This window comes from Muscardinus avellanarius, assembly GCF_963383645.1.
Source record: "Muscardinus avellanarius genome assembly, chromosome: 8".
In the NCBI taxonomy this organism is placed as follows: Eukaryota; Metazoa; Chordata; class Mammalia; order Rodentia; family Gliridae; genus Muscardinus; species Muscardinus avellanarius.
The window spans coordinates 85,156,769-85,174,125 of record NC_137794.1 but is presented as its reverse complement, the minus strand read 5'-3'; the positions used below and the strand labels follow the sequence as shown (position 1 = coordinate 85,174,125).

Sequence of the window (17,357 nt, the reverse complement as noted above, 5' to 3'; positions counted from 1 at the left end):
CAGAAGATCAGCAGCAAAGCTCATGTCCCTGGGTGAGCTCATCTTTGTATCAGAGAAGAATCTGGAACATTGCCAGTCTGGTAGTCCAATTCTCTGGCCAGTGATTTGCCTTCAAATAAGTAGTGGGATCTCTTTGATTCATAACTATTTTTTGAAAATTTAAATTACACATACAGATTTTTTTTTAAAAAAAATAAAGCTTTAGAAAGTTCAAAAGTCATAAAGTAAAAATTGTTACTCTTTCTTTCTCTCCTTACCTTTACTTCTTACCTCCCTTATCATCAGAGCCTAATTAAATAACTCAGGGGTTGACCAACTACAGCCTGTGGGCCAAATTCAGCACTCTGGAAATAAAACTTTTGGGAACATAGCCATTCCTATTCCTTTTCCATATTATCTATGACTGCTTCTTTGATAGACTGGTAGAGTTAAGCACAGTCATCTGCTGCTTAGGTTTCAGCTGAGGACAAACCATATATATGTAGGACAGTAGTCCCATGAGATCACTTGCTGATGCTATGCCATTTTAGTTCCTGTGAATACTCTGATGTTTGCACAATGACAAAAAATCACCTAGCCACACATTTCCCAGACCATAGCCCCACCCTGTGTATTTGCTACACACACTGTATGGGTTAAAATTCCTTACTATCTCAACTGGGCATGGTGGTGCACACTTATAATCCCTGCACTTGGGAGGCTGAGACAGGAGGATCGCGCAGGTTCAAAGCCAGTCTCCGCTGGCTTCAAATAAAAATATAAAATGTTTCCAAATAAAGTGTTTCAAAATAAAAATATAAAAAGTAGGCTGGGCGTAATGGCCACGCTTGTAATCCCCGCGCTTGGGAGGCAGAGACAGGAGGATCGCGCATGTTCGTAGCCAGCCTCTCTAGTTTAAGATACCCTGTTTCCAAATAAAAATATAAAAATAGGTGTCTGGGAGTGTAGCCCGGAGGTAGAAGGGTTTCCAGGAACCCCAGTACTACAAAAAAAAAAAATTCCTTACTATCTCATCTTTAATTAAAACAAAAGTTTTGCAATGCCTGAAAAATGACAACATATGGATCATTCTATTTTACTACTTTTTTCATTTAACAATATTTATGTGTTCAATACACAGAACCACTTCTTTCTTTAGAGAGGAGCAGTATCCTGTTGTTCACTTAAATTCCACATTTTGGATCTTTATTTTCATGCAGTTGTGCAAACTCATCTGTTGGGACAGTTTTTACGTGTGAAATTATGGAATGAGTTTTTTTTACATTTTTATTTTAATAAGTATTTCCTGCTTGTTAAATGTAAAGTGCTTCATAACAAAACTGATGCAGAACTGATTCAATTCCAAAGTAATATCTGCTCCTCTTGTTCTCTTTTTTGTTTAGATGAAACTGGGCAGAAAAATATAAGGCAAAGACTATGAATGGCATAATAAAAAAAAAAGAAGAGGATAATGAGAATTATGCAAAGTGACATTTAGGGGAGTTAAGGAAAAATAGAAAACTTTATTTTATGATTTTTCAACAGAAACTACCACCTACATTTGATCAAATTTCTTCTGTATCAGCATCAGGTATGGGTAAATATGTCTTCAGTCGCAAAATTTCAGAGACTGGCTGTGCTTTCTCCTGATAAAAGTCAAGACCAGTAAGAAGTTCTATATCACGGACCCGAGCAATGTGTGCTTTAAATCTTCTTTCAATCCAAGGACCGTCTTCTTCATTTTCCTGAAAAAGGAAACAAATGACTGCTTTTTCCGGTGTGTGATTTTTCACTTTATTATTTAGAAGACATCCTTTAAAAAAATTTAATAGCCTTAAATACAGCCGGGCGTGGTGGCGCACGCTTGTAATGCTCATGCTTGGGAGGCTGAAACAGGAGGATCACACAGGTTCAAAGCCAGCCTCAGCTACTTAGTGAGACTCTGTTTCCAAATAAATTATAAAATAGCACTAGGGGTGTCGCTTGGAGGAAGGAAGCCCCTGGGTTCCACCCCCTAGTACCAGCAATAAAATAAATAAAAAAGAAACGATTTCACAATAAAATTATTTAAAAAATTAATAGCCTTAAATTTTATTTGATGGAATTAATGTGTGTGTGTGTGTGTGTGTGTGTGTGTGTGTGTGTGTGTGTGATATTGGGACTGAATACAGGGGTGTTCTACCTCTGAACTACACCCTTAGCTCTATTTTATTTTTTATTTTAAAGCAGGACCTCACCTACTTGTTGAGGGCCTCGAGCCAAGTTGCTGAGGCTGGACTCAGACCTGCAATCTTCCTGTCTCAGTGTGAGCCACCACACCTGGTTTGATACAATTAAATTTGAATAAAACACGAAGTGCAAATAGATTATCACAAAGTTGTAAAATTTATCTATCTTCATATTTACTTCAGATGTAAGTTTTTAAAATATAACAGTTGTAGATAACTGTTCTCGATTGAAAGCTACACATTACTGAGTTGGCGCGAATCCAACGTGTTTCCTTAAGCTTTTACTGCACATCGGTACAAATTTGTATTGTAAACAACTACAAAATAATATGTAGTACTGCTTTGTGAGTTTTCAGATTTATATACGTGACATTATAAATGGTATCTTCTAATTATTTTTATTCACTTTTACGTTTATAATCTATCCATAGTGATCTATAGATCTACTTTGTGATATCTAGATCTACTTAGGTCATTTGTTTTAGCTCAAATTTGTATTATGTTTCTCTTTTAATGTAGCCCAGTTTATTTTTTCATTGCCATACTGGTAAGTATTTTTTATTATAAATAACACTATAATGAATAACTTGGACTATTTAAGAGCATGAGTTTCTAGGATACATAAAAGAAATTGCTGGGTCATAGAGTACATGCAATTTTAATTTTACCAAATGGCACTCCTCAAAATGTTCATGCCAATTTACTCTCAATGGAAGCAGTGGAAGATAATCTTCGTGTCCCCACATCTTTGTCAAGTCATGGATGTGAAATAGAGTTTTATGCCTGTTAAAATGTTGGTATTGAGCTAGCTGGGCCTGGTGGCTCATGCTTATAATCCCAATACTTGGAAGGCTGAGACAGGTGGATAGCAACTCATCAAGGACAGCCTCAGCAACTTAGTGGGCCCTCCACAACTTAGTGAGACCGTGTTTCAAAATAGAATAAAATAGGGTTGGGGTATAGCTTGGAAATAAAATGGCCCAGGATTCAATCCCCAGTATAGAAAAACATACTGATATTTATTTAAGTACTAGGAGTTGAACCCAGGGGCATTCTACCACTGAGCTATACTCCCTATGCTTTTTATTTTCTTTAAAAATTTGAAATATTCTTTTAAATTTTGAAATAGGCTCTCCTGCGATCCTCCTATTTCAGCCTCCCCAGTACTGGGATTACAGGTATGTCATACCATGCTGAGCCCTATTATCGTGAATATTGTTATAGCTAACTATATTTTTAGTTGTTTCTTGGCCATTTAACTTGTTGGGTTTTTTTTTTGGGGGGGGGGTACGGTCCAGATGCATTTTACTACTGAGCTACACTCCCACTTCCCCAGATATTTCTTTTTCTAAACAGGGTCTCACTAGGTTTCTGAGAGTCTCATAAAGCTGCTTCAGTGCTGCTGAAGCTGCACTGGAACCTGCAATCCTCCAGCCTAAGCCTCCCAAAGACTGGAATTGCAGGCTTGTGCTAAAATACCCAGCCCATTTGACTTCTGGCAAGTTTTTACTATTTAAAAATTTAGTTCTGCTGGGCATGGTGGCTTGTAATCCCAGTACTTGGGAGGCTGAGATAGGAGGATCAAGGTTTGTGGCAAGTCTCAGCAATTTACTGAGGCCCTCTGCAACTTTGTGAGACCCTGTTTAAAAATAATCCCAGCATTTGGGAGGCTGAGACAGGAGGATCATGGTTCGTGGCCAGGCTCAGCTACTTAGTGAGGCCCTCTGCAACTCAGTGAGACCCTATTTTAAAATTAATAATGAAGAATATCTTGGAGGTAGAATGCACCTGGGTTCCATCCCCAGCACCACAAAAAATATAAAATCAATCAATCAATCAATAAATGAAAGAATTAGCCAGTGTGGTGGTGCACACTTGTAATCCCAGTACTTGGGAGGCTGAAACAGTAGGATCACAGGTTTGCAGCCAGCCTCAGCTACTTAGTGAGGCTGTCCACAACTTAGTGAGATACCGTTTCAAAGTTAAGAATAAAAAATAGGGCTGGTGTAGCTCAGAGGTAGAATGCCCCTAGATTCAATTCCTAGTTCCATGGGAAAAAAAAAAGTAAATAAAAAAAGAATAAATTAGGGCTGGGAGTGTAGCTTGAAGATAGAATGCCTATGGTACCAAAGTACCATCCCAAGTACCAAAAATAAATAAATAAATAATAAATAAATAAATAAATGAAATTATTGCCACAATTTAGAGCCCTGGATTTCTGTGGCATCCTTTATTCTCTATTCTCTAATATTTACATGATATTGTTAATTTTTAGTTCAATTTTCACAAAGCAAGGTTTTGACATTTGTTCGATTAAATGAGCATGTTATTCTCATTTTATTGCAGTACAGTGGTCTGCTCATGTTTTCAGTGTGCGAGCTCAAAGCAGGCAGCTGCTCTGAGTCGGATGTAAGAGGAAGTCACTCTGTGTTCCTAATCACTAAAGCATGTTTTGTGTGAGATTCATAATGCAAATCAATTTGTTAAAAAAATGTACAGTGTGATAACCTGAGCTCAGTCTCCCAGTGGGAATCTAACACTAAGTCTTTCTTTCCTATTTTACATTTTAGCAGCATTTAATATTTCTGATCACTTTCCCTCATAATATTTTCTCCATATGACTCTCCCTCTCCTGGCTTATGTATTTTTAGTCCAACTAAATGTTTACTGGACATCTGATAGTTTTCCCCCTTTTAAAATTGGAATTAAAGTGGCTGTAAAGTGCCCTACATAACTATATGTATACAGAGGTAACACTCAAGTTTTAACACCAGGTAAGTCATCTGTACCCACTAATCTGAACACAAGCCACCAGTGTGCAGCTCTCTAGTGTACAAGGCACCCCAAGAGAACAGAAGCCTTGCATATAAACAGTTTTTATGAGCTACAGTTAAGCATATGCTTTGGTTACGTATAATATATATTACTATACCCTAGCCCTATTATGTAAATAGAATTGCATAACCCCCAAAATACATCTCATTTCATTTGTTTTTTGAGGCACATCTGTTTTAGTATTTCCCCTCCACAGCCACTTCTTCATTCTCTCTCCTTAACACTTGGTCTGGGTGTTGCTATTGTCACCCCAAGGGAAACACTATATCAAGAATGACCTCATTGAGTGGTGTCTGCAGACTTTTATTTGGCTGATCAGCCTGTGCTTCACAAAGTCCCTCCTTTGCCTTCCATAGCTCTCCTGTTCCTTGCCTGAGGACATCTGTTTCCTACTGGACTCTGCTTTCTTTCTATTTTAGAAGTACAGATATTTTCCCCATTTGAATTTAAGATCTCTTCTTTTCACTTTCTTCCTACTGGTAATTTTATTTTATTCCCTTAATTTAATGCAAATCTACATCTTTTCCAATTTCTTTTCTAAATCCCATGCCTGTAATTTTCCAGTATCTGCTGAGTAATTTGTGAGAATAATAGTCACTTGGACTTATGACTACATTCTCATTTATCTAACAAGAATTAACTATAAGAAGTTGAAGGGAAAAAGAAAAAGGGAAAAGGGAAGAGGAGAAAGATAGAAGGAATAGATACATAAAAATAAATGAGGAAATATGAATCTAGCTCACTAGATTAAGTGTGAGGGGGATTGAGAATCTTCCATTCCCACAAATAGGCTCAATCCCCTCATATCTCTTTTAGAGAGAATATCTTTGTGAACTGATTGGAATTTTTTAAAGTTTCCATACAAGGTGACTCTCAACGCATGCAAACGATTTCATCAGATGCTTAAAGCATCATTACCTGTTCTGATGCCAGTGGAAATATTGGCTGGTTTGGACTCAGTAAGGAATACTTTGTGTAACTACTATACTTGATAATCTGATTATACAGGATCTGGTAACTTAGTAATATGATTATACAGGATCTGATTTCACTTTTTATTTTTTACTTTTATTTTTTATTTTTATTTTTTCTGATTTCACTTTATGTTGACTTTAGGATGTAACTCCATCATAAGATGAGGGCCACCATTAATTTACTACATATCAAGAACTCTAAGGGTTTTATATGAATTATCTTAATCATCACAATGACTTCATTAGCAGAGATGAATGTTTAAATAATTATTTATAACAACTGAGGAAAGTAATATTAAGTTATTTACTCAAAGAGACCAAGCCACTAACTGAACCTGTTATGTCTAACTCCTAAACCCACACATTTGAATTCATTCTGTACAGTTTCTCTTGTGTCTTCTTAAATATTCAGCTAGTCTGAAACTGGAAACCACCAATACCAAATTCATCCTTCCCCAAACAACTGATTTTCATATATCTCCTGGCCACTCATGCTTAATTTTTCAGGTACCTTTGACTCCCTCTCATCCTGCCATCCTTCCCCCATAACTAATTAATGGCCACATCTTACTAACTTCAGAATCTCTCAGAGAGCTGCAGTTTGGTACAAGTTTCATATTCATTACACTAGATTTCATATTTGTCTTTATGGATGCCATATCATTAATTAATATACTGTATTGCCCTCAAAAATTTTAGATAAGATCCAGTTCATCTGTGATGAAGTCTGTTCCAAAGAGATGGTGCCCTATTAATTTGAGGGCGATCCTTTCCACTTCGGATGATCAGGGGAGGCTTCATATGATTTGCACATTACCTTAGAGTGCAGGTAGAAATTTTAGCAAATGAAAAAGAAAGGAATTCTAGAGATCCCCCCACAAAAAATGGGCAACAGTAGTAAGGTCTAAGGTTGAGGAACTCAAGATGTGTACAAGTCATTTCAAGGACTCCCTCTGGCCTGAACATGGGCTTTCCTCATAGCAGCTGAAAAAAAATTGTGAAGAGACAGCTTCAGGCTGCAAAGTTTTTGTTTGTTTGGTTCTTTTACTCAGTATAGATAATCTAGTGTTTGGCAGTAAGGGAGTCTGACATAACCAAAAAATAAATTTTAAGATGAGTAACCTGGTAATGGTTACTCACAGGAGAAGGGGAGGAAGTGGGAGAAAGCAAAGCTACTTAAGAGTCATTTTCAAGAGTCCTGATAAGCTGGACATGGTGCTGCATACCTATAATCCCAGTCCTTGAGAGGTTGAGAAAGGAGGATCAGTTTCAAGACCAGCCTTAGCAACTTACTGAGATCCTGTTTCAAAATAAAAAGGGCTGAAGATGTAGCTCAGAGAATGCTCCTAGATTCAATCTCAAGTACCACCACCACTAATAATAATAATAATAATAATAATAATAATAATAATGTTCTGATAAAATGTCATAAGATTCTAGACCAATTTCATCTTTGCATACCCATATTAATTGCCCCCTAGAGCATCTGTATAAAGAACTATTGAACACCGATTCTGTGCTAAAGAGATCCTCACTGTATCAGTTATCAATGTCTGATTTTGGAAAAGGAAGGGAAGATTGGCAGCTTACCTTTGTCTTAACTAAATAAAATGCTGATAGAAAAAGAAAGAAGAGATTCAACTCAACAACTCCTGGTAGTTTCTTGTTTAGAAATTTTTCTTTCTTATCTTAGGACGACAGGTAACCCACAATTCAGCTTCTAACATTTGCCCTCCATCTCTAGCCACTGAGAGACTACTTAAACACCCCAGTCAAGTGCTAACTGCATGACCCATGACCCACCTAAAACATCACCTTCCCTACCAAAAAGTAGTCTCCTTTGAAATTCTACCGTCATTTATCTGACCCCTCTTTTGTGCTACTTATCTCTGCCTTCTTCTCTTTTATCAGGCTTCTAAGAGCAACTATCTCCCCCATAGTGTCCTACAATGTCGAATAGTGAATGTTCTCATATTGCTGAACACACAAAAGAAAGTGCATGAATCTCAACCTGGCCTAGACCGCAAGCACTCACTTCTACTCTCTAGCAAGCAGGACTTTCTGTGGGAACACCCACTTCCACTTAACCTACCTACCAAAAAGTTCTTATTCCTCTTTTTGCATTTTCCCTAATTATATTTTTAAATCTTGGATTCACCTTGAGGTTTCCTTTCTCCTTTGGCTCTTAAATCCTATCAGTTACCAATTCCTCTCCATTCTTCACATACTATTCCTAGTATTAACTTATTCAAATTCTGCCCACCTCATGTTATGCAACTTTTACTGGTCATTCCAGCCAAAGGTGTTTTTTCATTCCACATACTAAGTACTTTTAATAGTGTTTATTACTGAACCCATCTTTGTGACCTGTCTTAATTTTTAATTTTTAAATAATTCTTGTGTTATTGACTGGCCCATTTATTTGCCAGTCTCATTTATATATCAAAGTTGTATATGAAGAGTGAGAATAATATATTCCTCCTTTGTGCATTCCAAATGTTTTTAATCATGATACAGTGTACTTAACAGTGATTCAATACAGTTCTGGAAGGACCTAAACTTAATCCAACTTCCAGGATGTATGTTTTTTTTCTATGAAGAACACACATCAAACTGGTGACTACACAGAATTTGCCTGATCCCCTCACATTCTGAGGTAGACTAATGTTGAAACAAAAAAGGCTAGTTGGACTCACTTATTTTTCGTGTGTGTGTCTGTGTAAAGTTAATCTCATTCATTGTGCTTCAAATTGATAGAATTCTTATGCATTCAAGAAACAATAACTTAGGTACAACCTTAGGATAGAATTCTCAGATTTGTGTACAGAATAAGATATTAATGACATCATCCTTACCTTGGTGGGCATGAATAAGATGTATGTAAATAAACTAGGCAAGGCATGCAAATATAAATACATGTTCACATATGCAGACACATCTGATATTTAATTACATAAAGACTGATCGACTAGAGGAAAGCTAGAAAATGAGGCCCGTTTTATTACAACTCTACCCATGAAGCACTTAAATATATATATTAGACAAAGCCACTTGGATGAATTAGGAGCTCTGGCTAATCCTCACTTCAGGTCCCAGGACGCCCCTCAGGCATACTCACTGCACAGCTCTCCACGTTGGTGGGCCGGTGAGGGATGATGAACGGCAGGACGTCTAGATGCTCAGGACAGTCACTGGGTGTGTAGTTACTGTCGTTACAACTTGTCAGCAGCACAAAGTAGTGTGTTGGAATGGGCACACCGGTGCTGGCTACGTAACTAAAAACATAATTGAGAAGATTTGATGTTATTATACTTTTGCTTTGAAAGATTATACATGTCTTTATATAAGTTTACATAAATGCTAAGGTACAAACACAGTGCAAGAAAGTAATAGATGGAAAGAACAACATTTGAACATTCATTTCTTTTACTTCAATCAGCCAGTACAGATTGTATAGTCGACATGCAAGTTTGAAGGCAGTCTGCGTAACTTAGTGAAACCTTGACTCAAAAATAAAATTAAAAAAGGTAGGGATGTAGTGCGGTGGCAGAGCACTGGTAGAGCTTGTATGACACCATTGGTTTAATGCTCAGTACCAAAAAGAAAAACCAAAGTACTTACTTCATAGTTTCATTTGGATTATCAAAATGGCCATCATAATTATAATCAAATATTGGTCCACTGACCACATTTACTCCATTCCTTTCAAAAGCATATTTTATAAGAACAACACGATGGAAGTAGTCCCACATTTCTAAGAATAAAAGAATGAGGTATTAAAAATCATTTTTTATATTATTGACAGGTACACTTAAATAGCATCAAGTTTTACTTTAATAATTATCAGTTATGGTGGGTAACTCCACAAAGTAGTCCACTCAACCAAAGTAAACAGCTATGTTGATGGTAGATTTTGTTGCTATAGTTGCAGTCTTTAAATTACAGTTAAATATATCTCTAAATTCTTTCCCAGGGCCAAGTTGCTTTGGAGATAATGAGTCTTAAAAAGAGTCAGAACACACCTGCTACCTTACTAATTGTTATTTTGGGGACAAACATTTACCTTTCATTTACTTATGGTGAGAGTTAGTAAAATTTAGTTTTGTGAATAGTTAATAGTTAAAAACAAATTTTGAGAACTCTAACAACAACTCACTCTGAGTAAAAATAAGTTGAAAATAAAACTATGTTAGGGATCCATTTGCAGTTATATTTAGAACATCAGAAGAGAATGGCTCTGTAATAAACTGCAATAAAATATAGGTTTTAGCTTGGAAATTCAGGAAGTCATTTAGGTATTTTAAGGTAAGTAATCTAACTAATACTTACGTTTGAATGCTTCATACATAGGGACCAAATTACTTGTAATTAAGGCATCATATTGACTTTTGTCAGTTTTATTGTTTGCTGCAAAATAAATGTATTCTATTAAATCTAGATATAAGAGAAAATATAACATAGTACCTATTATTCTTATATATTGTTAAGAATGTATTAATAGTCAGAACAACAATGCAGGTGGTTTCACATATTTTATAGCTGCAGTAGGTTGAATTGTGACTCTCCGAAAGCTATGTCTGGTCTCAACCCTTACATCTGTGAAGGTACACTTATTTGGAGATAAAGTCTTTGCAGATGTAATTAAGGATCCTAGATGAGATTATTGTGGGTTTAAGATGGGCTCTAAATCCAATGACTGGTGTCTTTATGATGGGGATGTTTTTCTTTTTGTTGTTACTGTTGTTGTTTGTTTGATGCTGGTGATTGAACTCACTGGCATTCTACCTCTGATCTACTCCCCCAGCCGTATATTGTTTTTTAATTTGGAACAGGTTCTTGCTAGGTTGCTGAGAGCCTCACTAAGTTGTTGAGACTGGCTTTGAACCTGTGATCCTCCTCTCTGTGCCACCATGCCCAGTGGAGAGGCAGTTCTGAGAGGAGAAAGTACACTGGGGAGAAGGCCAGATGGAAGAGGTAATTAAAGTGATACAGCTAAAAGCCAAACAATGCCTGGAGCCACCAGGAGCTAGAAGAAGCAAAGGGTTCTCCCACAAAGCCTTCAAAGAGAGAATGTCAAGACCTGAGGGGTTTTTTTTTTTTTTTTTGGTGGTGGTACTGGAGTTCCTGGAAGCCCTTCTACCTCCGGGCTACACTCCCAGACCTATTTTTATATTTTTATTTGGAAACAGGGTCTCTTAAGCCAGCATGGCTGGCTTCGAACCTGCATGATCCTCCTGTCTCGCCTCCCGAGCACGGGTAATACAAGCGTGCGCCACCACACCCAGCTAAGGCCTGAGCTTAGATTTCCACCTACTAGCACTTTGAGAGGATATGTAGTTTTGTTATTTTAAGTACACAGTTTTCAGGAATCGGTTACTGTAGCTCAAGGAAGCAAAGAGAATGCCAGATATAAATGTCTTGTTATTGATTGTGCACAAAATAATAATGCTCTCCTAAATAGCTCCTCCAAAAGAAAATTTTCTTAAGAAAATAGTTTTGTACCCAATGGAGACTAATGGTGGGGAGAGCACAGATGATTGGCTCTGGAAACCAAGGACGTGCCGACCAGCACAGTATAAGTGACGGTGACATGAAAGCCGCTGAGGTTGGGACCCTAACTCCGTGGCTCACAAGCTGAGGTTGGGACCCTAGCCCTGCGGCTCACCAGCCTCACTGCCTGGGCAAAGTGCTGAGTTCCTCTGCGCTTCTTTTGTCTCAAGGCATCTATCTCATTGAACTACTGTGACAAGTAAATGCTGCAAGTCGAGCATCGTGGCACACGCCTGTAAGCCCAATACATGAGAGTCTGAGATAGCAGGATCACAGGTTCAAGGCTAGCCTCAGCAAGTAGTGAGACTCTCATCAATCTACCAAGATCCTGTCTCAAAATAAAAATAAAATAGGTCTGGAGGTATAATCTCAAAGGGAGAATATCTTGAGTTCAATTCCCAGTATCAAAACATAAAAGAAAAAGTTGCAAGCCTATAAATGCTTAATAGGCATTATAATATTATAATATAATGCTTCTAATATTTTTAAAGTTTTATTTTGGTAAGAACACTAACTTATACCTTTCTTCTGGTAATATGTCTACCTTGTTAACAATTTTTTAGCGTAGACTACAGCACTGATAACTTTTTATTTCCCTCTTTTTTGCGATAATGGGTATTCTACCTCTGAGCTATACCCCTGGCCCTATATTTTATCCTTTATTTTGAAATAAGGTCTCAATAAGTTGTGGAAGCCCTCACTAAGCATCTGTGATCCTCCTGTCTCAGCCTCCTAAGTAGTGGGATTACAAGTGTGCACCATCATGGCTGACTCAGAATTGTTGACTTTAAGTATGTGTTAGTATGTTTTCTGTTGCAATAGGAAAATACCTGATGCTGAATACTTATCAAGAAAAGAGGTTTATAAGTTTAGAAGTCTAAGACAGGGTACCCTTCTCTATTTGGCCTCTAGTGTGGGACCTATTGGCTGGGTTATAACATGGTGAAGAAGCAGAAAGGGAAATGGTCATGTAAAGAGGAGACCACATGATAAGCAAGAGACTGGAGACCATGGAGGGGCCAGGCTTGCTGTTTGCATAACTCACTCCTATGAGAATGCATTCCCTGAGACCAGCATTACTCCCTCTGAGGGCAGCACTCCAAATGACCTGATACTTTGCACTACATACCCATCTCTTCAAGGTCCCACCACCTACTCATATCCCTACAATGAGGACCAAGCACCCGCATATCCCTGTACCTGGAGGACAGATCACATCCAAACCTTAATAAGGTGCAATTAGCAGATCTCTAGGGCTTATTTATTTTGTACAACTGAAACTTTATGACTATTCATTAATAACTCCTTGCATGCCCCTCCCCCAGGCCCTGACAACTACCATTTCAATCTTCATTTCTAGACAAGTGACTGTTTTGGATTCTTCAATATTTGATAACATGGATGAACCTTGCAGACATTGTGCTAAGCAAGTCAGTCAGTCACAGAAAGTGCATCGTTCCACTTATATGAGCTAGCTATTAGAATGCTTTTTGTATTTAAACTAGATTTGGGTCTTAACTATAACTAAAATGGGGGGTCACTGGGTAGGCACTAAAAGCAAAGCAAATCAAATGATTTCACATAGTGTATGCAGTTCTCTGAAACCCACAGGCCTTTTCTACTTTTTATAGAAAGCCCTAAAAGTTGGAAAAGCAACGAAACCCAGCATAACTTCTGTTTCAGAGAAAAATAAGGATTCACTTATGATAGAATTTTTATTTCTAAAAACTAGAAATTTTAGTAGAAAGTTAAAAGTAGGCTTCATTTCATTCTTAATGTTTTTTGAAACAACTCATTTAATTAATTTCATTTGTCATGGCAAATACTTAAATATTAACCAATATCTCAGCTTAATGGGTATATTTTTATGCCAATTTAAACATTTTTATTAATAAAATATTACAACATCTAAAGCTGTATCCTAGAATTCACATAAATTAGGTAGCCTAATTATATCTAGACACTTAAATAAAATATATTAGTTTATTTGCCCTCATTCAGTGTCGAGAGACTTGAAATGGGTACAGTACTTGTTTTCTTTTTTTTTTTTATTGGTGCACTGTATTCATACATCATAGTGGGATACAAACTTTCCACCCGATCCCCACCCCACTCTCTCCCCATCCCTCCCTCCCATGCTTGGCTTAGTGGTTGACATCTAGCATTATAGCAATTTATCCAAAATTAAAAATGATAATCTCACATAACAGTTTCATTTGTCTGATACCAAGCTTTTGATGACTTAAAGATAACATTTCAATATTTCTTTTTACTTTCTTTCTTACCAAAGAATATTTTTTTTTCTATTTTTTTAGGTGAAACTATCATATATTTATATATCAGTACTTGTTTTCATTGAGCCTTTTTTCTCCAGTATAAATCTCAGATTCTCTAACTTATAAACCTCTAAATTTACCACCTCCAGTCATGGCTTCAAGGAAAAAAGATAAATAAGGCCTCATATCAGGAGTAAACCCATTCCCAGAAGCTGAACACATTGAAAATCTTATGAAAAATGACTTTTTTTCTGAACAGGGAAGAGAGTTTTAGAATTGGCTTTTGTATGATCCCGAGAAAGATCTTTTCAGAGAGAGAGAGGAGAGAGGAGAGAGAGAGAGAAGAGAGAGAGAGAGAAGAGAGAGAGAAGAGAGAGGGAGACAGAGGAGAGAGAGAGGAGAGAGAGAGAAGAGAGAGAGAGAGGGAGAGAGAGAGGGAGAGAGAGAGAGGAAAAGAAAGGAAGGAAGGAAGGAAGGAAGGAAGGAAGGAAGGAAGGAAGGAAGGAAGGAAGGAAGGAAGAGGAGGGAGGAAAGGAGGGAGGGAGACCTTAAAGGTCATTTGGCTGTTTAACCCACAGTTCAAAACTGCTGAACACACAGCATGAATGATAGGCCAGAATTCCAGCCTGATCTCTTTTCACAGAAACAGCTGTGTTCTGAGACCTTCGCCTGGGCAGAAGCCAGGATAAATGTATTTTTTAGATGCTTGTGTCCTTCTCCAAAGACTCTTGTTTTAAAATTAAACTTAAACCTGCCGACCTCTCTAAACATCTGGGCTAGATTAAAGCTGATGCACGGTTCCAAGTGCAAAATTTATTAGTCTTTATGAGAGCTGCTGTTCTGCCCCTGGCAGGCCAGCCCACAACTACTGCAAGCCTCTTGGGCAGCTGGTTTAGCCCAAGCAGGTCGTTCTGGTGGAAAGTATATGTTTAAGGCGCATAGCCACATCCAGCTGATGAGGGCTTTCTAAGCTATTGCTCTAAAAAAGAGTTCTACTAACCAGGAGGATAGAGGAAGCCGTAGGTGATATTCTTGTCTGCAAAATAGAAGGAACATGTTTCGCCCTCAACAGCAATAACCCTGACATCAGCCCGCAGACAGTCTGCGACGGTGGGAGGAGGAAGAGGCGAAGTGTCTCCCTGTTGAAAGAGAAAAGGAAAAAAAAATTACGCCCACGGCTGTGGCTCGCCCGCTGCCTTCTACGGTTTGTAACTTCCCTTCGGTGTTTTTTCATTTAACCTCTTCCTATTTTCTTAGTGAATCAGGTCTACGCAAGCAATGAAAATGGATGTCTTCACCAATGTTTTCTTCTGTGGTTCCCTTCCGGCTAGAGGACACTGGGAGGGCAAATCAAACACGCCTTGGAAAGAAATATTTGCAAAGTAAAACCTGAATTGGAAATGGAGGAATAAGGGGAGCATTGCTAAAAACCAAAATCCTTTCCAGGATCTAGCTTTCTAAAAGGTGATGTATGCTGTACTTGAAAACAAAACATCAACAATTTATTTTAGAAATATACATGAAAACGTGGGTGTGGTGGTATAAACCTGTAATCCCAGTAGTTGGGAGGCTGAGACAGGATGATTTCGGTTTGAAGATAGCCTCAGCAAATAGTGAGGCGCTCATCAGCCTAGTGAGATGCTGTTTCCAAGTAATAAAATAAAACAGGGCTGGGAGTATAGCTCAGAGGTAGAATGTGCCTGGGTTTATTCTCCAGTACCACAAAAATAAATAAATAAACACAACATAACTATATTATTCTTTAGCTGGGCAAGAATTTCTAACCAGCCTAAGACTAATTCAAAGAACATATAGTTGACTAAACATTTGTTTCTGGATTTAGATAAATTTGTAGCTATGCTTCATTCATTGGGAAATAGAGGAATAATTTTCTTTAAATAATTTTCTTTGTAACCTTAAAGACTAGTACAATAATTAATGGGAGTTATCCTGTAAGTGTGCTGCATAAAGTCAGTATGTAAGATAATGTAAATGCATGGTCATTATATTTTGATTATAATATAACACTGGGGAGCCAGGCATGGTGGCTCACACTTGTAATTCCAGCATTCGGGAGGAAGAGAACAGAGGATCACTGTTCAGGGATCGCCTCAGCTACTTAGCGAGGCCCTTTGCAACTCAGTGAGACCCTGTTTCAAACATAAAAAGGACTAAAAAATAGGGCTGGGGGTATAGCTCGAGGTACAATGCCCCTGGGTTCTATCCCCAGTACCACAAAATACTAATAATCATAATAATCATAATAATAATAACAACCCCCCAAATCATGGGAAAGTGAACACCAAAATATTTAATTTTTCAGAGACTTTGATTTGTATGTCCTGTACTTCCCACAATGGATATTTTTCTTAACTTGAAATACTTTATTAAAATAGAAAATTAAATTAGGATATCTAGCTGATACATGCCTGTAATCCCAGTACTTGGGAGGCTGAGATAGGAGGATCACACATCTTAGGCCAGTCTCAGCAACTTAGTGAGATCCTGTTTCAAAACAAAAAATAGAGTAGGCTGGGGAAGTAGCTCAGAATGCCCCAGCTTTCAGTCCTCAATCCACACACACACACACACACACACACACACACACACACACACAGAATATTGTTCCTTTATTTAATGCATTGTGCTGAAAGCAAAAATTGTCTATGTTCCATAAACCATATGAGATCAGTTTACAAAGGAAATGGCAACGTACGCTTCATGTTATGGTCATAGATAGGAGACTCCATGCTGAGGTCTAAGACAGGGGGAGCTAAAGATAAGGGAGGTCCAGGCAAAGCCCAGCAGGAGCTACATACTGTAATGCCCAGTTGGAAGACATTTTTGATTAATTGAGTCCACTTCTTAAACGAATTAAACAACTACATTTACCTTTACTTTGTTCTCAAACCCCATGAAGAAGACAGTAATAATGAAGACACATAAGAGATGGCAAGAAATGTTCAGAAGTTGGAAAGCAGATGAATAAGCAGTGATCTAACTGAGTAGAATGGTAAATACTTACTAAGAACCAATGATTGGGGAAAACACAAAGAATTGGATTTCCTTACTGTATAATCCCAGAAGGGTAGATTATAGAATCTTGCAGAGGGTGTGTGTAGGATTGAAAACAAGAATACAGGTAAAATCGGCCACATGGAATGTTTACTCTTTTGAGAGTTTAAAAGAGAGGTGACCAGAGTAAAGGATACAGGGCAAAGCAAAAAGTAGATGCCATATTGAAAATAATGTTAAGTGAAACTATGTACTGAATGATTAAGTCTCTCCTCAGTCTCATTAACCCCAGGTAGCCTGCAAATTGTGCATCTCTCTGTTTAAATTAGTAGTGTCCTTTCTTTGGGTAACAAACAAACACCAAAGTAAAGCTATACTTAAAGCTGGAAGTCTACAACAAAATGGCTGGTTCTCTTCCCAATGAACCTATAAAAGCTTGTGAGCCAGAAGGCTCCAGCTATAGTTTAGCGCCTCACCTTTAAAGTATGAGCCGATAGTCA

General features: G+C 37.8%; 1 protein-coding gene across 1 annotated transcript in view; it reads right to left on the bottom strand.

Annotated features, from left to right (window-relative positions):
- Positions 1 to 1,544: 1,544 nt before the first annotated feature.
- Positions 1,545 to 17,357, bottom strand: part of ENPP3 (ectonucleotide pyrophosphatase/phosphodiesterase 3) — a gene marked incomplete at its 3' end in the record, with an annotated part of 90,218 nt that continues 74,405 nt past the window's right edge. Inside the window, exons 21-25 of the mRNA XM_080700121.1 lie at positions 14,843 to 14,981; positions 10,346 to 10,423; positions 9,638 to 9,770; positions 9,135 to 9,291; positions 1,545 to 1,724 (exon numbers count right to left, since the gene is read on the bottom strand). Coding sequence (XP_080556247.1) covers positions 1,545 to 1,724; positions 9,135 to 9,291; positions 9,638 to 9,770; positions 10,346 to 10,423; positions 14,843 to 14,981 — 687 coding nt within the window. The remainder of the gene's footprint in view (positions 1,725 to 9,134; positions 9,292 to 9,637; positions 9,771 to 10,345; positions 10,424 to 14,842; positions 14,982 to 17,357) is intronic.